The sequence below is a fragment of the Chaetodon auriga genome, chromosome 18 (genome assembly GCF_051107435.1).
Source record: "Chaetodon auriga isolate fChaAug3 chromosome 18, fChaAug3.hap1, whole genome shotgun sequence".
Classification (NCBI taxonomy): domain Eukaryota; kingdom Metazoa; phylum Chordata; class Actinopteri; order Chaetodontiformes; family Chaetodontidae; genus Chaetodon; species Chaetodon auriga.
The window spans coordinates 9,068,309-9,090,401 of record NC_135091.1 but is presented as its reverse complement, the minus strand read 5'-3'; the positions used below and the strand labels follow the sequence as shown (position 1 = coordinate 9,090,401).

Genomic DNA, 22,093 nt, shown 5'->3' with positions numbered 1-22,093 from the left:
GGAAACCTGTCACATATCCAAGGTTTAAGAGAAATGGTCAAATGTCTTTATATTTTGGTGTTCATCCAGTGGGGTAAAAGGGCTCCATTTGCCAAGAGTGGCACAATTTTTCCTACCCAAAAAGAACCATGTGACCTATTTTCATAAACACATCTAGGATGAGTAAAAACGATTTTGTGTTACGTTTTTTGTAAAAAGCTTTCCAGAAAGGACTGCTCATGTACCAACAACAATTACAGCTCTCAAACACTTAGTGTTTAGCAACTGCTTATCAATGATCCTCTGTCAAAATAACTGTCTGCATACAGTATTAAGACCGTAGTATTAATGTGTCTCTAGACATCGCCCAGCATGGCCCTACAAGCCCAGCGTGACACCGGGGGACCCCTGTAGTGTAAATCAGGGGCCTGTCTTTCCCTTTGCAGTCTCCTTTTCAAAAGGCTTTTGTTAGATTGTGCTGTGAATTTACTTTCAAGCAGACAAAAGGGCAGGGTGCAATTTGGTATTCTGCAGAGGGGATAGAGGCTTTGTGAATTCTCACAGCGAACTGACAAGCGGTTTCAGAGCTTATTCACAAGACCAAAGGGTAAGCAGGACAAAGTATATCCTGAGCCACACAAAATGTGGATGTAGTAATAATGTAACACTAGGCCTGGGTCCTGGAGGATAGCAGCTACAAAAGAAAATGTTTAAACCATCAAATATAACCTATTAACTAACTGCTGACTGAAAAATTGTTCTCATAATCTTATACTGGACTCCTGAGTCACATTGTCCCATTTCTACCCACACTGCAGTCCTTTATCCAGGTGCTGCTCTCCTCCTCTGTGATCTCCCTGTCGGTGGCGCTCTTCAGCAGGCGATCAGCACGTTCCTCCTGTTTCTGAACCATCGTCAGACACTGACCATACAACAGCTTGTAGCGTTGCCACAGCCCCAGCAGGGCTTTGCTGCTCCTGAGCTGCTCTGAGATCTGCTCTAGTAGACAGTTCCACCTACAACAGAGGAGGAGAAACATATTGTTACATACTGATCTCAGCTCAGAGGCAAGCTGATAGTGACGTTACAGCTGCAGTTTGAAGTCACTCAGAGACGTGTTTTTGTCATCCCCACCTGAGGTTGACGTCCCGGAGGGCTCGGTTGAGTGTTTCTGCCACAGACGGGTGGCACTCTGTCAGTAGCTGGTGTGTTACAGAGCCAAACTTCCTCAAGCTGCTCTCCTGTTTATCCATCTCCTCTTGCAGATTCTTCAAAAGACAGACCCCAAAGGAAAAGTTCATTTCATCTAGAATTTGCTCACTACATGCTGTTTATATTTACTGACAGCTGGTTTTTGAACACTGTCTAGATGCTCCTGTCCACAATGACCTTAAAATATTTTGAATGACTTAATGTACATCAACTGTTTTAAGTTTTTTTTAGAGCCTCACCTCCAGACTCTCCACCTGCTGCTGCACTGCCTCTAGAGACCCATTAAGGAGGCGCAACCTGGACACAGAGTACCTCCCCTCCATCAGGTAACCATTAATCTCCTCTGAAGCTCGCCGGTACAGCGTCCACTGCTCCAGCACTGACCGGAGGCTCACCTTCATCTGACTTATCTGGTGGGAAGGGTGGGAGATGAAACGTCTAATTGTCTTCAAACACAGTGGGAAAATTTAAGCAATGACCATGAGGGTGTCCAAGAAACTCACCATGTGGTCCAAATGAGCCCAGGACTGGTTGAGTCCTTTGAGGGTCTCCTTCACAACAGAGCAGGCTGCTCCTTTCTTATCCTGGATAAGAGCATTTCCTCGCTCCTCTGCTTTCTCTAGATCTTTTTCTTTTTCCTTCACTAACTCCTCCAACTCCTGCAATGACAAAAATCATTGTTTTTAACTTTCAGGAATACAGACGTTAAAAAAACTCAAAAAATGCACGGTGTTCAGAGCAGTGCTGTCTGTATGTGTACCTGACAGTCTTTCAGTGCATTCTGCACCGATGCTACATCTTCTATCCTGTGTCTCTTCTTCAGCTTCTCCTCTTGTAGTGTGAGCCACGTTTTCAAGGCCTGAACTCCATTTTCATGCTCCGACCAACCTTCCAAAAGTCCTTCCAGTAGTTGAATCTAAAACACAAACACAACTCAGAACAACGTCTGAACTCAAAAAACAGAAAACATTTCAGGTCTAATCCTTGTCTACGCTGTGACTGAAACATTACCTTTTCACCGATGAGCCCCTGTAATATCTGCCATCGTCTGTTCATCGCTCCCAGCTTCTCAGCAAAGTCTGTTTTGTCACTGCGCTTTCCTTCGACATCCTGACTGCTGATCTGCAGCACTGACTGGTTTACAAAGTCCACAGTCAACTGCTTACAGGTCAGATCTATGCGGAAACCCTTTGAAATACAAATGAGACATGATGAGACTATGATGAAGAAGGAATAAGAGATGACAGCTTCTTCTGTCCAGAATAGGACAACTACTGAACTCTTTTTGGCTCGGTTTTGTACCTTATACTTCTGCAAGAAGTTCTGGACCACCTCTGAGCCTACAGCTCCCATGATTTTGTCCTGGTCTTCCTCTATGATGTTCTCCATGAGAGAGATCCAGCTCATCAGCTCTGTGATGGCGTGCCGCGATGCCAGCTTCTCCATCTGCAGCTAAGGGACGAGAGCAGAGGGGTTACAATGTTACAAAAATACAGTGTCATCAGCTATGGCGATGTCAATTAGCCCCAGAAGAAATTACTAAAAACTATAACTTGGATGACAATTGAAATGCATTTTAATGTAACAGCTGCTGTTCTCAGACCTGGTGTAGCTTCTCTTGTACAACAGGAATACGAGTCAACAGCTCAGCCCACTGAGTGTCGATCTGGCCCAGCGCTGTCCTGAGACCAGCTGTGTCTACTCTTTTCAATCGCAGAAGCTGGTTGCCTGTGCTTAGCACAGATGAACGTAAAGACGACTTAGCATCCACCTCTTTGGAAAATTCCTATTAGAAAGGAAAATGACAGCCAGTGAAATCAGAATCTAACCATACATTAATTTATAATACAGGTGTTATTATTAGATGTGTGGCACATTTTTGCTGCTCATGTGACAACTAAACTAACCAGGAAGGCATAGAGGTGGTCTCTGACGGTCTCCAGCTCCTGAGGCACTGTCACTGACTGGGTTGTCCAGAACTCCAACCGGTCCAGGGCCGACTGCAACCAGTGGCTCAACTCTGCTGACTCACTCTGGTACCTGAAATGTAAACACAGGACAAAATATGATCTCATCTTCTGAAAGACCATGGGGATGATTTTCACTGTATTCAGCCTATTCAGCCAAAAATGACTGTGGACTAAAACACTTTGGCTGACTCACATTGCTGCATAATTGATTTGATATTTGATTCCTGACACACAGGTTAAAAAAAAAACTAACTCAGACACTAACCTGCTCCAGTGTTTTAGTGTGGAATCGAGGCGGTGCAGCTCCTTGTTGACCTTGGTGGTGGAGGAGAGCCAGTGCTCTCCCAGCTGGGTCAGCTGGTTCTCCAAGTCTGAACAGCCAACAGACAGAAGGAGCCTCTTGCCCTCCTCCAGGACCTGGTACAGCTGGGGCTGATGCTCCGTCAGGCTGGCTTTCAGACGCTGGAGGACAGAAGAGAGGACAGACGGATAATTGATTAATTAAAAATTCAATATTCTAACATTCTGCTAGACAACAGCTTTGTGTGCCCAGTCTGTATAAAGTCCCATGCCTGGTACAGACTGATCCTTTCAACAAGCCTTTCTTCTGTCTCTTCAACCAGGCCGACAGTGGGAATGCTACACTCCACAGCCTCTAGCTGTCTACACAGAGCCTGGTAGTCTTCCACAAGCCTGCTCCATGACTGTCAAAGAAAGGACAAAGAAGAGAAAGGCTCAGTTATTGAATTCTACGTGTTATTTCATTTAACTGAACTGTTTCTATTAATCATTAATTCCCACCTCTAGTATCCCCTCCAGCTCCACCCCCCTTCTGTGGGCCTGTTTGAGCACACTGTGTGCTAAAGCCATGGTCTCTTCCAGGGCCTGGCATTCCCTCTGCGCCACCAGACCAGACACTTTACTGTAGAATGTCTGGGTGAGGATCATATGGCACTCCAGACCCTGGAAAAACTCCTGTATCAACACAGAAGACAATGTTAGAGAAGAAAGAAATTGGTTTCTAAATGAACAACAATCACGGTGCATTTCAGTGAAATCCTACCCCCCTTAACCACCTCCCTTACTTTGTGTTTGTCCAGTAACATTTGGACCTCTATGACAGAAGCCACCGTCATCTTCTGATCAGCAGCCATCTTGTCCTGGGCAGTGTCCACCAGGTCTGTGAGGTCATGAAGTGCAGCTTCATACTGAGCCTTGAGAGACAAGCCATGGTTCAGGCTGCTGCGTCTGGAGCCCACCATGAGCACCAGCTCCTCATACGCATCCTACACAAAACCATCAATATGTCAGCCATTAAGTATTACAGTGCTGGGAGGTTATGAACCCAGGGGCACAGTGGAAGATAAAAAGAAGTGATATTACCTGTAGTTTGAGAAGTTCCTGGTTGGAGATTTGGTCAGATTGGAGTCCCTCCGCTCTCGCCTTCAGCTCCGTCACTTTCTGTTCAAATTCTCTCAGACTGTCCTCCACCTCTGATAGCGTCTACAAACATGCAACATATTCAATGAAAATGTCTTCTGAGAAGCTACTGCCAGTTCACTGCAGCTGTGGGATTTTATCTTTTGTGTATGTGCACGTGGTTGTTATCATACCTCGATCTGTTTAGATGCAGGTCTGTCCACAGTTCCAGCCATTTTCTGAAGCAACTGGTGTTTACTTTCACTCAGAGCTGTGAACAGCATCCTGAGTTCGTTCTTGAAAGAACAACAGAAACAAAACGTCAGACTATCTTTCTAATCACTAAAAAGATACTTTATACTCAAAGTTCAATCAAAATCAGGCTGATGGTTCGACAGTCTTGCCATCGTACCTGGAAGGTCGCGTGTTCCTGCAGTCTGTCCCTCATGCTGTCGCAGTGTTGATCCAGGGTGGAGTCTAGCAGCCCCATCCTCTCCTGCAGGCCTTCCAGTGTGTCCTCCATCAAGGCTTGCTCCTCTCCTCCACACAGCCGGCCTGCTCCTCCACCCAGAAGGTCTCTGCACTGGTTCACCTCCCTGCTCATCCCCTTCAGCTGTTTATTCAGAACCTGGACAGAAGAGCTGAGGTCAGTCACATATTCCGAGTATATTCCATCCAGGACATTTTAATTGTGTTGTTTGTTTGTATCAAACTATTGTGTCTGTAACAAAAGTGTCTTCAGTACCTCTAGATTTGCAAGTTGCGTCTCTGTATCTTCAGACAGCAGCACAGGACCAGAGAGCAGCTGGTTCTCAGCAGTATCCAACCAGGAGGAGGCTGCTGACACTGCAGCATACAGGTCCTGCTGGATTGTTGCACCTCCTAAAGACCCTACCAGTTTGATGTCACCACTTGCAGCCTGAGAGGGCACACGAAGAATATTTAATCCGTACACTGAAAGCAGTCAGCAAGAATGTTTATTTAAGACACAGAAATTCCTAGGAAAAGTAATGAGGTAGAAAATCTGTGCTGCACCTCCTGGGCCATTCTTTCCAGGGTCTGGCTGCAGGCCTCAAACAAAGCTCTGGGAGAGCCAGAGTCCTGGCTGGCAGACTCGTCTCTAAACACCATACTGGGACTGGACAGACGGGACCGGTGGAGGACCTTCATACGAGAGTGAAAAATGAGACATAAGAAGCTTATCTAATTTACAGGTGTACAATTACATGAGAAGAAGGAAAAGTACCAACAGAATGCACATGATCCTTAAGTAAAAGGTTTAAGGCAACTCAAAACGTCAAAATTAAACACAAAACATTTATTGAAAAACAGAAAAATGTGAATGTATGGCATGTGTACCGGGCTGAGCTGGTCCTGTTCCAGGGAGTTGAGGGAGAACTGCAGCTTTGTGCTCTGATCTTTATTCAGGTTTTCCCAGCGTTGTCTCAACTGGTCCAAAGGCGAGAGAGTCTCAGTCTCCAGCAACACTCCTCCCGGGATGGACACCTCACTGTGGGACGGAGAGGTGTGTGTTGTTATAAGAGACTAATATCTGGTGGCTGGAGTGTTGTTTTACCAGTAAGTTCTGATGTGATTAAATGTTTGTGACAGAAAAATGTTTGTCCATTCTGCAGAACTCGAAACAAAGTAAGTGTGGCAAGAATACAGAGGGGAGAAACAGTACCTGTCCCCATTGGGTGTGGTCTGTTGGCTGAGTAACTCTTCTCCAACACTGGCTACAGACTGGAGCAGCCTCCTCTGTTCTGCTACTTGCTCCTGCAGCTCCTAGGAAGTCACCACACAGCATTTAGGCCATAAAATGTAGGAGCCATACTAGATTTATCTCAAACAAGTACCCACTTCCTGTCTGAAATAGATTCAATGAGCCATTTGGCACTCCAGGCTCAAATGAGAGTCTTCAAAATAGGCTCAGCGCGGTGAGAAAGCCTGTTAAATGTGGAGACTTACCCTCTGCCGAAGAAGGTTATCGTGGTGCTGCTGTGTGCGGGTGGATCTGGCCTGGGAAAGCCAATCCTGGACATTAGGACTCTGGGACAGAGATGAGTCTGGTTCACTGTCCTCCTGCTCCTGCAATGAACCCTGGGACAAAGACAGAGGGACTTCAACTCTTAATACAGTATCTCACTTACTCCCACTGAGTTTGATGTACATACAGCAGATAAGTGACATCTATCTAATGATGTCCGTTACATTTAATTGGAGTCCAAAGTCCTATCATATATTTTTATGTGTGTGTGTGTGTGTGTGTGTGTTGTAGGGTGATTTTCTGAATGAATGAATGTCATTATTTACAACACAAGCACATTGCGGTAGACCAGCAACAAGGAATTTCCATTAACGGAAAATCACTTTCAGTGGAAACTCAGAGCTGTAAGAATAAACTTTTCCTAAATGGGACAAAACCACAAAGCAAAAAGGTCAAACTGTTGCATCATCAAAAACACACCTGATGCAGTACATTTAGTGTTAGCATGTGATGAGGTAGCATCCTTTTGTCTGTTGTTTGAGGCCCATTGTGAGACACACAGGCTCTTGTTGTCCCATTGTGGAAAACAGTGGACTGTTATGAAGGAGCATGTCACGACCTTTAGTATTTGCACAATACTACCATTGATACTGTTACACACTGCCACATAATGCAGCACAGCACAACAAAAATGACAAAGAGCTGGGAAAAGCTGGGAAATGGAAAAATATGTGGGAATACATAAGGGAAGGGAACTGAAGGCATGAAACCTGAGGGGACATGAACACAGATGGTGTGGAAACGAAACACGTATGATCTCTTATCTGACCTGTATGTCCACTTGTTTGTCCTGCAGCATCTGCTGCAGCTCCATTAGGCTGTCTTTGAGGGAGCGCAGTTTGAAGGTGAGCTGCTCCGCCTCTTCCTTGGTTTCAGCCCGACCCTCCAACAACAAGCTCTCGCTGTGGACGGACAGCTCCGACAGATACGACACCTTCTGCTCGATCTCAAACAGCATATTCTGGAAAGGCAAGAGTTACAGTTGATAATACATGAATACATGATAACACATGCTAAAAGAGTCACTAGTGTGTAGTTACTTGGAATATGCCTCCATCATCAATAATCAGCAGTTATTATAAAGTATACCACAGATTCACAGGCCAAGCGTACGTGCCAATTATTCATTTCACTGGTGTTCTTCTCTGTGTTTAGAGAGCCTGACAGTGTGAATTATCTCTGCATCAAGACGTGTAATCACACCACGTGTGGTGCATGAGTATGTTTCTTAACATTAAAGGGCTTTTCTGGGATGTTTAAATCAGTGGCTTTTTAGTTGTACGGCCTCTTTACTGTATCTTAGATGCTCAAAAAGGTCAAATTATATTAACTGTAATTCACCAGAAAAACTTTAAACAGTTTTTAAGAGATTGAAGGAAGCCCTAAAAAAATACAACATAACTTCATGTGCAGAAATATATAAAAATAAACACTAATGAAAAATATAAAACTATAATAACCACTGGTTTAATGGACTGACAGGTAAAGCTCCACTACACATAATGAATGGAGCTTTTGGCTCTTTGTAGCATGCACTGTATACATTCAGCGTCTCTCAGTATCAGGCTCATTGTTTGCTGTCTCTGCTTGTCTCACTCTTGTTAAGATCCACTTACTATTCCATCAATTCTCACACTCTTTTTCAAGCTTACTCTGTTTCCCTTCAAATACTTTTCAACGTATCCCACTCACTGTCCTCTCACAGCTCTCAACAAGAGAAACAAGAGAAAAAGAGACCCTCCCCTTCTGTGTCCAGACTGTGTGCAAAAAGTGGTGCAGTCGTATGGAGGTGGAAAAGAGGGGGATTAAGGTTGTGTCCCCTTCTTTCACATGAGAATGCAAGGGCCCTCGGCTGAAATGGGAAGGTAATTCTCCATAGAGATGTTTTTACAATACAGAGCGCCACCACACAACACTTCCTTCTATCCAATTCTGTCACTGTGTCATTCCACGGGAAGGTGGAGAGCCTCTGTTTACGCTGCTTACAGTGTGCTGACTGCGTTTAAATAACCACACTGTGGTTGTGTAGTGAATGGTTACAGCTCACAAAGTTAAAGCAGGTGCACAAAACTGAGGTGCAAAAATAACTAAAAAATAAGTGCAGAAACCAAGTTCATCTGATACTACATTTGGAGCATTCCTCACTTCATCTCTCTAACGTCACATCCTTTCTCACATCTCACCCAAACCATTGGATCTGTATTGTCATAAGATACACTTGCAGTCGGTTTTGACCCCCTGGGAGATGAGGATCCACATGGGCAGGTTCTTTAGACCTGAGCTCCGCACGAGCCATATGCGAGCTGTAATCAGCTTATACTGTTTCTCAGCTGCTACAAACACACACGCTTTAAACAGTGGTTTCCTTTGCCTGAGCCACAGAAATAACATTATTACTGCCGAGAAGAGTTCAAGTTAGGCGCTGCAATGAAAAGCAGTAGAACTGGTTACACTGCACAAGTAAAACATTGTCACGAAAAATGAATTACAAACTTGTTTGTGGGGTTTTTGCCCTTAGTTCATAGAGCAGCTGAAGAGAGACAGGAAGGGGGGAGAGATCAGGGATGAAATGAAGCAATGGGCTCCGGATTGGAATTGAACCAAAGCTGCTGCAGTAAGGACACAGTCTTAGCACATGGGGTGCAAGCTCCATCAGGTGAGCCTTCGGGGCACTATGTAAGCACACTTTTTTAATCTCTTTTCTCAGAAATTGATTTATGATTAAAATCACTGAAGTTGGAAAATTATTCCTACTTCAAATCCTGAATAAAATCCTTACAAGAACACATGACAATTGAGCAGTGACCATTGCTACCATTTAGCCATGGGTGCTAACTACCCTTCAGATAAAGGTGGTGTTACCACAGAAGCAGGATGAGGGGATGAGTGGGACAACAACACTGAGGCTGGTGGAAGAATGTCTGAGGACCAGTAAGGAAGGTAATCAGATAGAGATACTGGGTAAGACCCTAATCCTAATCTCAATGTCCTAATCCTAAAAAAGTGTCTATTTATTGGACAATGGAGGCCTCCTATTCTGCTCTCTTTTGAAGTGGCCCTTTTCAGTTTTTGCAGATGAACTGAACAGTTTCTGTGTGACTAAAATAGTAACAGCAATAAAATACCAAAGTAATGAATTGAAGAATAGAAGATGTTTTTCATGGAAACAGTGAAGCAGATACTTCACTTTAGCCTTCGATAGCTCCCTCTCAACAAAGCAGCAGCAGACAGACTCTAATACAGAGAGCAGCAAGATACACCACCATCTATCATGGGCAACACTGTCATCCTTAATCAACCAACCTCAACATCGTTCAGCCCTCAGTCAAGCCTTTGTTAATAGCAGAAACGTAAATCTCACCTGACAGTCAATGAGCTGCTCCTCCATGTCCATGTCTTCATTTAGGGGCTGAAGAGCAGAGCTCAGAGTGGCACGAGTGCTGAGCAACCAGTGGTCGAGCTCCTCGGCCTCGCTGTGGTACCGCTGCAGTGCCTGCTCCTGACGCTGCTCTTCTAGCTGCTCACTCAGTCTCTCCTTCAGGGGACAATGCGACAGAGATGTTAGAGTCAGCGTGTGAAGGGAATGAAATTGCGCAAATTTGGGAGATGCAAATGAATATCATCACTGTGCACCCACCTCCAGCAGCTGCCGCTTCCCAGAAGCCTTCATTCGAATGGTGGCCATCCTCTCTCCCAGCACGGTGAGAGTAGACTGGAGAGCCAGCTGGTCGCCAGCCTCCCCATCGCTGTCGCTGTCTGCCAGCTCCTCAGAGAAACACGTCTGTAACTCACCGATCTCGTCCTGCAGCATCAGGATCTCATCCATCAGAGCCTAGAAGGACAGAGATCAGAAAACTGTGAGAGGTGAAATAGAGAGAGTGGTCTGAAAAAAAGAGAGATTTGAAAGAGACGAAAATGTGGAACAAAAGGAAGAGGAGACTGCCAAGAAGATGGCGAGAGGGAATAGTAAAAGAGGGTTTGCCCAAATTGCCTGACAGTAGTGCTACAAAAGGAACTGTATCGGCCGTTGCCGTGAAGCTGGCATAGCAACAGACAGCAGTGCCATGCAGTCTGTTCAACCATTGGATGGACTAGTGCAATATTAAAGCCCTCAATCATTCTCTGTTTCCTCAGAGCAGACTTGTCGTTTGTCAGCTTCGCCTTTTCCCCAAGAGATGTCCTCTGTCTGCTCTCAGCTTACACTTAACATGCACTACTGCTCTTAATGTTATTAACTGCACTGCGCTCAGCCCTCCTCTATCACAAATACAACTTCCCCAAAATCTCCAGACCTCTCTGTCCCCCCTCTCTCACCTGGTGTGCAGCCATCTGGCTCTCGGGGCTCTTGGTAGGCTCCAGACTCTCGTTGAGAGCTCCCTCGATGGACTCCATCTTAGTGGAAATGGACTGGAGGGACTCCTGGTAATGCTGCTGCCGCTCCAGAGCCTCATACAGACTCTTCTGCTTCTCGCTTATCTGTGGTAGGAGAGAAGGGGTGGAATGACAAAGAAAGAAATTAATGATGTCAGCCAGAGAGGAAGAGTTAGGGAAAAAGTCTGCTGTACCATCGTTTGTCTTCTGATTTGTGGTAGCAGAGGTGGTTGGAGGTATATGTTGATTTTAATCACAATTTTGGCATCAGTACTGTCTTGCTAAAGATACACTGCTGCCGGATTTTGTGATCTGTGAACTTTCCTAAATGTCAGAAAGTGTCCCAAATCCTAAATATTTCCCTATTCAGCCGTGGATTCTGCTTAGTTTCAAGACAACAGCATTTATCAGATTTAAAATCTACCTCTCTAGCTGTTTTCTTACATCATACAATAGATTTCTTGCAGGAACTTTTTCTAGCTGTGGTGCTTTTATGTGTGAATTTGTTCATTTGGATCATTGCAGCAGATGACGTGACGTACCACATTCTTGAGTGTTTCCCAGGATCTCTGCAGGTCATCCAGGTTAGCAGCACTGGTCTCCATAGACGGGTCGTACAGCTCCTGGAGGGGCGCTCGGCTCAGCGCGCCTCGACCCTGAGGCACATGTGACCTTGTTATCTTACGTTCTCAAATGGGCTGTCAAAAATGCAGATGAATTGCCACACTTGGGGGAAATGTGTCCATTATGCACACATTTCCCTTGGAATTTAAACTGAAATGGCAACTAAACCCAGTATGCCACGGGTTAATGGTTATGGTAGCTGTTGGTTACGGTCAATCAGGCCACCCACAAGCTCGCATACTTCCACAGAAAGAATATGGACCATGCACTGTCTATAACCTGTGAGCTGGATCTGTTTCTTTGTTGTGGATTGTTTTCACTTCAGCAACATGGCTGAGGTCCCATGAGATCAGTTTAAACTTTCTCCGAACAGACTTTCCTTCCATCGCTTTCCAGCTCCCTTTGGCTTTATTGATTTTAGTCTTCTTTCAACACATAGGCTCGCTGGCACATCACAAGACATAAATACTGTATACATTTCACAATAATGGCTAAAAATAACAGCTTTGACCTTTGTCGTTCCTCCAAGAACAACAGCGCGCTGCTGTTTCACTGCTGCACCACTTTATGCTAACTTAGCTAGCTTTGGAAAACGACTCCTTCTCATTCTTATCTCAGCGAAAAAGCAGGAGGCAAACAAATTTTCTTCAGCAAAGTAAATCTGCAAAACATAATGCTGATAAACAGGGAAAGCAGGGGCAGTGCAGGAACTCTGTGGTCATCGTTGGGTGGTGGGGATGGGATGGGATGGGATGGGGTGCAGATTTAGCATGTCCATCTTAACAAGTCATTTAGTCACAGATTCAATATTCAGTCTTCAAATCATATAGTAACTGAAACCAATGAAAAACAACACAGTATCATAATTTCAATGCAAACCCACTTGCTGCAATGACCTTCAGTATCTTGAGATTAAATGCATAACAAACACTAAACTAATGCTCGTATTCAGCAGTGTCATTGGGTACAAACGCATCTTTGAGACATGCTCAACAAAACAGTAACATAATCTCATCCCAGTGGCAAATTGTTTTCAGTCATTTTAAATAGAAGATGATAAGACCAAATATCTGGTCGGTGACTCATTGAGATGGACGTTTTTGCTGCACAGGTGTTAAATGTAAAATGGACAGTGGTAGTGTGGCAGGTGGGCAGGTCAGGTAATGCCGAAGGCTCTGGGGGTAACCAGGGCGGGGTTTGCAGTACCTGGTTAAGAGGAGCGTCAGCGTTAGCCCCAGGGGAAGGGGAGCGGCAGGCAGGGGGAGAGGAGACCTCGCTGTTGGTGCCCTCCTCCCCTGACTCTTCTGTCACAGGGGAGAGGAGTGTGTGGCAGCGGCCGGCTGTCATCTGACCACGCGTACGCACCGCACATCAAACACACACATCAAAAGAAGCAGGTGGAGGAAAAGGGAGGAGGACCAAGCAGAGAACGCCCAGATCAAAGGAGTGAGGGGACAGAGAAAGAGAAAAAAGGAGAGAGAGAAGAAGAGAGAGCATAAAAATTAATGGGGGAGTGCAGGTTAGGCAGATTGCAGTGAGAACATTGCTGATTAATTAGCCAGGGAGGAATCAAGTAACACTGAGAGGAGACCAGTTAGACCACATTACTGCTTTTGATATGAAACACTGCAAAGCTTTTGTGATAGCTCAACATTAAAGAGACGCAGTTAAAGTGTAGCAATGCTCTATGCTAGCAAATGGACAAACACTGGATTCCACTGGCAATGAATGAGCCACTTGGATTTTTTTTTTTTTACAGGATACATCAGGGGAAAGGAATGACCATTACCAGGAAGTTGAAAATCACACATGCAGTAGGCACACACAAAAACACACACAGACACTACTCACACCGCACACATACTCATACATACTGTAGAGTTGCAGTTTCAGAACCACAGTCATTTCCTTTCCATCACAGACACGTTCCCCTTCTAAGTGGCATCCAGACATTATCCATGTCACAGACAAGCTTTAATGTTAGCTTGGATATTTAAGCTATGCTTTACCTGGAATATTTCTATTTAAGAGCTCAAAAAGAACCACTCATACGGTCTGATGCATAAGCACGATTAAAAGTGAAGAAACACTATATTAACAGTAAAAAATTCAGAGGAAGATCAAGGCCAAAACTTACACAAAGCAAAGGCAATGCATGGCATAGCTAACCGAGGCTGGGTTAGTTAATACAGCAGCAGCAGCAGCTGTCCTAGAAGTAGCACAGTTGTCTGTGTGCCTGCATGCTTCAGTAGAGAGGCAGAGTTGAAATGTGAGCCAAGCCCTACTGGGCTGCTTTTTGGCAGTTAATGCAGAACTTGGCCGACTGACTCAGGTCCTTGTTATATTCAGAGGACTTTTTCCCGGGTTTTATGATGCAATGCAACGCAACTAAAAAAGCATCAGTAGACAGCACAGCAGACTCAGTGGCTTCTAAATAGTGAGATTAGTTAAAACCTGACAATCTGACTGAACATGTCAAACAATTACAAATCAAGGATATCAGCAGTCCCAGCAACCTGCCATACACACAAACTTATCATGTTCTGCTCACACGCAAACACACACTGATGCAGTAATATCCTGTTTCCTGGCCTGCTGAGACCAAACACACCACAAACAGCAGTAAGAGAGCAAGGAAACGAAAAAATCTGAATCAGAAAAGAAAGACGCAGAGGAAGAGAAGGTGGGGAGGCGGTTTCTCATGTGCTAACACATACGCAAAATGAGTGATCAAGCCAAGGATGGCATACTGTAGCAGGCAGACAGATTTAGGCTAATATGAAGCAAAGTGAGGTGACACAGCACAGTATTGGCGCAGTAAAAACACAACCAGAATAGTAACACTTGAGGTGTAGAGAAGATTAGGAAAAAAAAGCTTGGGTTATTTTTGTGCATTACAAAGAAGAGACACAAAGAAATAGACGCAGAGGAACAGGATAATAATAGAGCGAAAAAGCTGATTCTGCAGCTGGAGTTCTTTTAAAAGTGCCTGTCAAGGACCACTGAATAGATGTGGTCCTGCAGCCTAATTTAAGATTAAGTGTCATCCCAGGGGCCCAGATTTTGGAGAAATTTTACACTGCTGTTGACTTGGGATTGAATTGTACAGATATAACTTTGTACATTGCTCCTGGGAAAAGAAGAGCACTAAAGTTGAACCTGTAATCATAACTGTCATCCTTGGACATCCTCTAATTTGGGATCTCTTTAAACTAATTACACTACTGTGTAATGACCTGTAACACCCTCTAGAAACCCCAAAAGGACCCCTGGGGTTCCTTAAATTCCACTCCGAACCAGAACCAACGGTCTACCCAGAAAGGGAGACGAATAAAGACTACACATGCAAACACACACACACACAAACATGAGCCAAACAGGCATACAGACATGCAGGATGTACACATGTGTGCCTCTGGGGGGCTGATTGTATCCAAAAAAGGCTTTGTCACTCACCATGACGACAGAGGGGTGTGCTGGAAGCTGCTTGGCGGCGGCGGCTGTTGCCACAGCACTGGGCAGCTCCTCATCACTCAGCTCGTCCATGCCGTCCGAGAGGCCCTCCACCTCGCTGACTGTGAGCAGCATGGTGGCGTGTTTGGCCTTCACCGTCAGCATCTTACACTTGGAGTGGAGCGAGGCGATCTGCTCCTGGTAGCCACGGATCTTCTGGGCCAGCTCCTGTCAAAACATCCCCCCCAAACAGAAAACACCACCACCCCCCAGGGTCAGGAGAGTGTGGTTCAGTCCACAATGGAAGATCAATAGTTCCTGTTTCAAAAGGATCCTGAAAAAAGGGGGCGGTTGAGTTACTTCAGCGGTGAATGTGGTGCCGGTGCGAGAGGAGTAAGTGGAGTGGAAGCATTCTCTTCTCTCCCCGGTCTCTCGCTTTTGGCTTCACAGTGTGTAAACGTAGAAAGAGAACAGCACTGCCTCACTCTCTCTCTATTTTTTTTTCTCTGTCTCTCTCGCTCTCTTCTGTATCTCTGAGCCAATCAGAGCGGCACAGAGGCGGGTGACTCAGAACAGTGGTGAAGCCAGCAGACAGGATGTTTGGTTGAGAGAGAGAGAGAGAGAGAGACCCTCGCAGTAATAGTTCAAAATCCCTCAGACAGTCCCCTCTCGTACACATACACAAATGGCAAGGAAAAACAGGAAGTGATCTCATCACCTGCACCCCCCTTCCTCTGCCTCCCGCTTCACTCCTCCACCAATCCTCGAGGCAGATTCCTCTCGACAAAAGAGAGCCGTAAGGAGAGAGGGAGGCAGTGTGACATAGGTGGTGTCAAATTACAGCTATGGTATGAGCCAGGCTGGGTCCAGCTCCTCCTTCCCTCCTCCTCCTCCTCCTCCTCCTCCTCCTTCTCCCCCCTCCGTCCCGCAGATGGTCAATGCACTGATAATCAGGTCATGTGACTAACTGGGCCAGTGGAGTTGCAGCTATCTGCTCAGCATAGAGATCAAACTCAGACATAAACACAGTGCCATGCCGAGTCACTCTGCAGCAATGGAGAGACTGCAGTGAGAAGAAAATATCTACAAACACCTGGGTTCATTTATTCCCTGTCAAGTATTGGAAGTAGATAAAATCTGCCAGAACCACACAGAGAAAGTTAAAACGTAATAAAAAAATGTGTTGCCTCCGGGGAGATTTGATCTGTTTCTCTGCAGGGCCTCGCCTCTCTCAGTGTGCCAACCCCCCCTCTCCTCGATCTCACTCTCTGCATGGGAGATCAAACACACTTACTCAGCAAAGTACAACTGCAACTGAAAGCACGGGGCTTAAACAGCGCAGGTGAAACCCATCTAACCACCTGCACTGCATCAAACAGGAACCCAGGTAGATTATATTTACATGAACCATCAGATAAAGGAGGAATGTGCGTGAGTTGGGCTTGTAGAGGCACAACAATATTCTCCCAGAACTGCTGCATGTTGTGGAACTGCTCTCATAACACAATGTTAAAGGGGGATTAAATCGGCAGTGTTCATTCTGGGGTCTTTGGTACTTTTATAGACGCACCAACTAATTGATTCCACGTTGCGCAAGGACGGCAAATGCGCATAACAACATAAAAGTGATGAATTTGCATGTTGTGTTACAATAATGGCGCAGTGACTATGTCATTTACACAGTCTGACTCAGTCATAAGGGTTGCCCACAACTATTGTAAGATATACAGTATATTTCCTGCTGAATCAACTTCTCTTTTTCTGCTGTTTTACAGTTACAAAATACAGGAAATGCATAATAACTCAAACTCCCTTTGTCTATCTTGCTCTTGGCTCTTTGGAGTTGAAGAAGTTGGCCTCATTAGAAAAGCTATTTTTAGACCTCAGCACATTCATTTTGTTAAATGTCAAATGAAGTACTCGTTTAGGCAAGTGCGAAGGTTTTTGATGTGTGCTGCTCATGTTCAGTCAGTCTCCCGTTTAGGTCTGTTGCTGTTTTGTCATGAGAAACTTTGCACTCAGTGAATAGAAACTATTACAGCTCATAAAGACAATTCTTAAAGTGGACTATACGGCCAAACGTGTACTTGTGGTCTGGGGCTGTTTTGCATGGCACAGGATGGGCCCCTAGCTGAAGTGAAAGAAATCTTAATTCTACAGTATGATACTTTAGAAGATAGTGCGCCAACTTTGTGGTGGAGTTTCTTCTCCTGTTTCAACATGACGAAGCCCTCCAGTACAAACCTAGGTCCATGAAGAAATGGTTTTCTGAGTTCGGTGTGGAGGATCCTGCCAGGCCTGCACAAAGCGCTGACCTCAGCCTCATCCAAACTGTGGCTTTTCACCCAACATCAGCGCCAGAATTCACTGATACAATCCATAGTTGAATAGGACAAAACCCTCCGGCTGGGTTCCAAAAAAGCGTGCCTTTTCTCACCTCATGGTGGTGTATTTGAGCCTGAAGTTCCTGTATGTTATTGGTGGAGACAGGCCGGTCTTGAATGATGCGGTGAGCCTCTTCTATCAGTCTCTGGAGGTTCTTCACTTCCTGTTCATACTGCTCATACTGCACCACGGCCTCCTGGGAAAGAGGAAACGTGTCAAGGTAAAGCTGAAGCTTTTGTAAGACAGTGACTAAATCTAATACATATTATTGATCTCTGAAGGGAAGCGATGATGCCTCCCCCTCCAGGGAGGTCAAAGGTAGGTGTCACCTTTCTATGTCACAGTTGTACCAAGATATTGATTCCTATACTCACAGTAGCTGTCACTGACTGTGTTAACAACATATTCTCTGATGAGGAAAGTTGAAAACCTCTTCTGCTCATTATGGGCTTCTGAAGTCTGTGTTTCCTTGATAACAATATGAATATATGTATTTTATCTCAAATATGACCCTGAGTTGGATGATTCAGATATTGGTGTGTGTGGTTAAAATGATGATGCTTTAGGCATCTGTCCTCCAGACAGTCTCAGAGGGTCACTTGCTTCTTCCTCTAGAGGCTAATCTTCACTACAATGAGCTTAAAAGCAAAATCAGGCCAGAATCAAAGGATTGGAGGATAATACTGGTTCGATGGGGGCTCAAAGAACGTACAGATATCCCTGGGAAGGCCTGTTAAATGTAGATATAATATAATTCTTCTAACAGGGCAACAAATTATGCACCTCAACTGCTTTGAGGCTTGAGGATTTTCAGTTCTACGGTGTGTAGCTTGACAGATAATTTGATTGTTTTAAGAAAAAATTAATAAACTAGCCTGTTATATAAACACTTGGTGTAGGTCTTTTACCACATTGATAAGTAATGTGACACACTGATAGCATAATGGCTCTGTTATTTGTTATCAAATTTGACCTAGTACATGATAGCTGATCAACAGCATTTGCAATAAGAGGACTGCCCTCTACCTGCAAGATGTTGCACTGCTGGATGGTGGTGTGCTGCAGTTGGCTGGCCTCCTGCTGCAGAGTCTGAGCTGTGCGGCAGATCGGGAGGCTGGTCACTACCTCCTCTGGTAGCCGGAGGGCGCTCTGACACTGCTGTACCGCTGCCACCTGCTGCTTGAAGCCCTCCATTTCCACCAACAGACGCTTATGAAAGAATGGAAGGGGATGTCAGAGAGTAAGAACACAGCATTGCGGTTTTCAAATAAGCTTCTTCTAAGTGTGCATCTAGACAGGTGTAGGATGTGTGTGGGTGTCATATTGCAACTCTAGGAATGCACGGTGTGTATGTACAGTAATCTCTCTATTTGAATCTCTAATACTCAAATCATGTTTAAATGCTAATTATAAAGCAGTAATGCTAATTTTATATGCATGTTTACCAGAGAGTGGATACCCAACAAGAGCCTGATGGGTTGGGCTTCAATGGGTTGAGTTTGGTCACGTCAACTGGGCAAGCAGTCTACTAAACAATCTACCTACAGCCTATATAACATAACGCCTTTACAAGGTGCCCACACATGTGTAATCAGGGCAAGCTGTAGCCATGGGAACAACTGCGTGAAAGGGTTACACAAACTCAGTGCTTCATCTTACATGAACTGCGTCAGGCTCGGTTACTTTGGACAGAAATATACTGCTCGAGCTGCACTCTAATGTTTACCTGTCTCTGTGTGAGCTGCTCTCTGAGGCTGAGTCTGTTGAGGTCTGGAGAGGCAAGTGTGACCTGGATCTGGTCTACAGCAGCATGGAGGTTCTTCACCTCTGCCTCCAAACGCAACATGTCCTGAGGAGAGACAGACAGATTGTCTCTAGTAGGAGCAGCTAATATCATATGTATACATCAACATATTATGTATCTTTAATACACAGGAGGTACCATTGGATTTTCAAAAACTATTATGATTGATGTAGCCATGTTTGTAGTAACAGATACTGAAAACACAACAGTCTGAAAACTGTTTTTTCAGTTCAGTTTGAGGTATAAATAAAAAGGCAAACCATTTCATTTGCAGTTTCTAATTGACCTTAATGAACATCATGTGAAAGGAAATTAAATTCCCAGACATGAATAAAGCTTGTGCTGTGTCAATACTCCAGACCCAAAAAATCTAAATTCACAGGAGGAATTTTAAACAGATTTCCAAAGACACAATGTTATTAGCAACAATCAGGAACAGATTGTCATCTGGGTACAAGCTGCATGGCAATCAGATTAGAGCAACAGATTACTGCTGCACAAGCAATAACAGTGCATTCCATTATGATGGTGGAACGCTCGGAGAATGACCATAAGGGGGCACTGTTGCCTTGCAGCTCTGGTGTGTTTGCTGTGCACTAAAAACGTCTGGATTAATGAAATTGAATTAGCTACTTTTCGTGATGAAGATAATTTGAGTGTCCTAATATGATTTAGAGGTGAAGTATTACTGTTGTCTGATTCCTGTAATGCTTGTCTGAAAATGAATTTACCTTTGCAGCATCCTGCAGACTCTGGAGGCGAGTCTTGGCAGTCTGCTGCAGCTCCTCCGTGCACCTACTGAGGTGTTTCACCTGCTGGATCCACCCCTCCGTCTGCAACACCTCCCCCAGCTGCCCCTCCCTTTCTCCCATGGCCTCCAAGTCACCATGGAGACCCCGACACTCTCGCAGTAATGCCTGTCACCATGAGAGCATAAATTACAAGTCAAAGAGAAGAGCCTTTTATGTTGTGCAATTATCCTAATTAAGGCCGGCAAACGCACTGTATAGCACATGACATTACACTGAGAAATCAAACAAATGTGCAAATCTAATTAGCTGTATTTGTGGGGTGTCTTCAGATTTAGGAGATTAATGCAAAAGATATTAATATTTATTTTTGTGGAAAAATAAATATAAAATGTATCAGAGCCCATTTTTTTTGCAGCAGTTTTTATCTTAAAGTCATTCCAACTGCCTGCTGTGTGGCTCATTAAGACTCACCTGGTGCGCTCGAATTTGCTCCTGCAGCTGGGACGCTGAGCTCCAGATGATATGACCAGTGACCAGAGTCTCTGCCTTTTCTGTCCAGCCCAAAATGAACGCCCTCATACCCTGATATTCCTCCATCTGTCTTTCTGCCTGCTCACAAGACAAAGACAGAGACAGAGAAGACAAAAGAATTAACGCAGATGAAAGTGAATGAAACACCATTCACTCTCAAACAGAATCAGCTGATATTGGCCACAAAAATCCTGACAATTATATATAAAAGATGTGTATTTGCTGTTCCTACGTGCAAACAATATTGGGAACTTGTCTTTGTCTTTACAGAGGTCCACATGACATGGTGAAGGGAACAGACATCTCACCTTCTTCAGTCTGTTGGCTCTGTCCTGGCCCTGCTGCATGGTGTGGTGCTGTACCTCCTTCAGTTTGGCCACAGCATCGCCCAGCTGCTTACACAGCAGAGGGTTCTGCTCCCCGAACTCCTGCACTGCCACTCCTAACTCTGCCAGGGAGCGACCACAGCATTCACACTCTTCACAAAGAGCCTGTAGGAGGGGAGAGGAGAGTTAAAAAGTGAGGCAAAAAAGGAGGTGTGGAGCAAGATCCGAGACCAAGGGGAGTTAAAGTGTGTGTTAAAACTGAAAAGCCAGAGTTAAAGGAATAGTTCTGCATTTTCTGATATACACTTATTAATTTTCTTGCCAAGACTTTGATAAGGGGATTGATACTACTCTCATGTTAGTAAGTTAAATATGAAGCTACAGACAACAGTAGCTTAGCTTTAGCTGTGATGGAAGGCAGAATAGTTTCAAAAATGACAAACTATTCCTTTAACTACACACACTCCAGGCTTTGTGGGTCTACAGGCAGGCAGAGAAGTGACAGAAGAACAAAGTTGGGGCGACAAGAAGGAGAGCAGGAGGGAAGGGGCTCAGACTCCCATCTGAAATACTCCTCTCAGAAGTGGGTCACAGTCGAAGGCAGAATTCAGTTCATGCCATTCCAACTCTCACACACTCATTAACCTCAACATCTGCAAAATGAATAGCCAATTTAACAGAGGTTAATTGCTTGTTAATTAGTCAATCTGTCTGGTTGATTACTTTGGTCTCTTCTTTGGCCTCCTCCAGGTCGGCACCCTTGTCTTCCATTTTCAGAGCGATTGTCTTCAGCTTCGCCTCGATGTCCTGGAGTCTTGAGCTGAAGTCCTCTTTCACATCTCTGGTCTGCTGCACCTCCCTTTCCCTCGCCTGGACCTAAAACAGATCGCAGAAATACACATTATACATTTCACTGTGCTGTCAAAAACAAGCAGTGTAAGCCTTTATTTACTTACTGTAAGCAGTAAGATACTATTTAATTGAACACCCACTAAAACACCCATTTGACACAACACAGTATTTAATAAACTGTTAGATTGTAGCCAAGAGTGGTCACCTGGTCTTCAGCTGAGCCCAGAGCCAGAGTCACCTCAGCCAGCTGCATGCTGAGCTCAGAGGGGAGACCAGCCTGGAGGTCCTGGTACTTGGACTGCTGTAGCTCTGTCATGCGCTCCACACTTTGACGCCTGCTGATGACCTCGCCATGCGCAGTCTACAAC

The 22,093-nt window shown here is 44.8% G+C and overlaps 1 protein-coding gene across 5 annotated transcripts in view; it reads right to left on the bottom strand.

Annotated features, from left to right (window-relative positions):
- syne1a (spectrin repeat containing, nuclear envelope 1a) overlaps nucleotides 1–22,093 on the bottom strand; it is a 121,869-nt gene that overhangs the window by 20,632 nt on the left and 79,144 nt on the right. For 4 of the 5 annotated variants that reach the window (XM_076755671.1, XM_076755669.1, XM_076755674.1 and 1 more), the window contains 36 exons: nucleotides 21,931–22,086; nucleotides 21,597–21,749; nucleotides 20,856–21,038; nucleotides 20,488–20,625; nucleotides 19,996–20,181; nucleotides 19,187–19,309; nucleotides 18,487–18,669; nucleotides 17,513–17,656; nucleotides 15,079–15,303; nucleotides 12,829–12,969; nucleotides 11,541–11,654; nucleotides 10,942–11,103; nucleotides 10,265–10,459; nucleotides 9,989–10,162; nucleotides 7,397–7,588; nucleotides 6,549–6,680; nucleotides 6,265–6,365; nucleotides 5,940–6,090; nucleotides 5,616–5,744; nucleotides 5,326–5,499; nucleotides 4,993–5,208; nucleotides 4,775–4,876; nucleotides 4,545–4,664; nucleotides 4,247–4,447; nucleotides 3,963–4,136; nucleotides 3,734–3,865; nucleotides 3,427–3,623; nucleotides 3,099–3,231; nucleotides 2,795–2,977; nucleotides 2,494–2,643; nucleotides 2,203–2,379; nucleotides 1,952–2,107; nucleotides 1,695–1,850; nucleotides 1,431–1,601; nucleotides 1,114–1,247; nucleotides 791–995 (listed from right to left, as the gene is read on the bottom strand). In XM_076755671.1, coding sequence (XP_076611786.1) covers nucleotides 791–995; nucleotides 1,114–1,247; nucleotides 1,431–1,601; nucleotides 1,695–1,850; nucleotides 1,952–2,107; nucleotides 2,203–2,379; nucleotides 2,494–2,643; nucleotides 2,795–2,977; nucleotides 3,099–3,231; nucleotides 3,427–3,623; nucleotides 3,734–3,865; nucleotides 3,963–4,136; nucleotides 4,247–4,447; nucleotides 4,545–4,664; nucleotides 4,775–4,876; nucleotides 4,993–5,208; nucleotides 5,326–5,499; nucleotides 5,616–5,744; nucleotides 5,940–6,090; nucleotides 6,265–6,365; nucleotides 6,549–6,680; nucleotides 7,397–7,588; nucleotides 9,989–10,162; nucleotides 10,265–10,459; nucleotides 10,942–11,103; nucleotides 11,541–11,654; nucleotides 12,829–12,969; nucleotides 15,079–15,303; nucleotides 17,513–17,656; nucleotides 18,487–18,669; nucleotides 19,187–19,309; nucleotides 19,996–20,181; nucleotides 20,488–20,625; nucleotides 20,856–21,038; nucleotides 21,597–21,749; nucleotides 21,931–22,086 — 5,763 coding nt within the window. The remainder of the gene's footprint in view (nucleotides 1–790; nucleotides 996–1,113; nucleotides 1,248–1,430; nucleotides 1,602–1,694; nucleotides 1,851–1,951; nucleotides 2,108–2,202; nucleotides 2,380–2,493; nucleotides 2,644–2,794; nucleotides 2,978–3,098; nucleotides 3,232–3,426; nucleotides 3,624–3,733; nucleotides 3,866–3,962; nucleotides 4,137–4,246; nucleotides 4,448–4,544; nucleotides 4,665–4,774; nucleotides 4,877–4,992; nucleotides 5,209–5,325; nucleotides 5,500–5,615; nucleotides 5,745–5,939; nucleotides 6,091–6,264; nucleotides 6,366–6,548; nucleotides 6,681–7,396; nucleotides 7,589–9,988; nucleotides 10,163–10,264; nucleotides 10,460–10,941; nucleotides 11,104–11,540; nucleotides 11,655–12,828; nucleotides 12,970–15,078; nucleotides 15,304–17,512; nucleotides 17,657–18,486; nucleotides 18,670–19,186; nucleotides 19,310–19,995; nucleotides 20,182–20,487; nucleotides 20,626–20,855; nucleotides 21,039–21,596; nucleotides 21,750–21,930; nucleotides 22,087–22,093) is intronic. The other variant, XM_076755673.1, reaches the window with a different exon arrangement.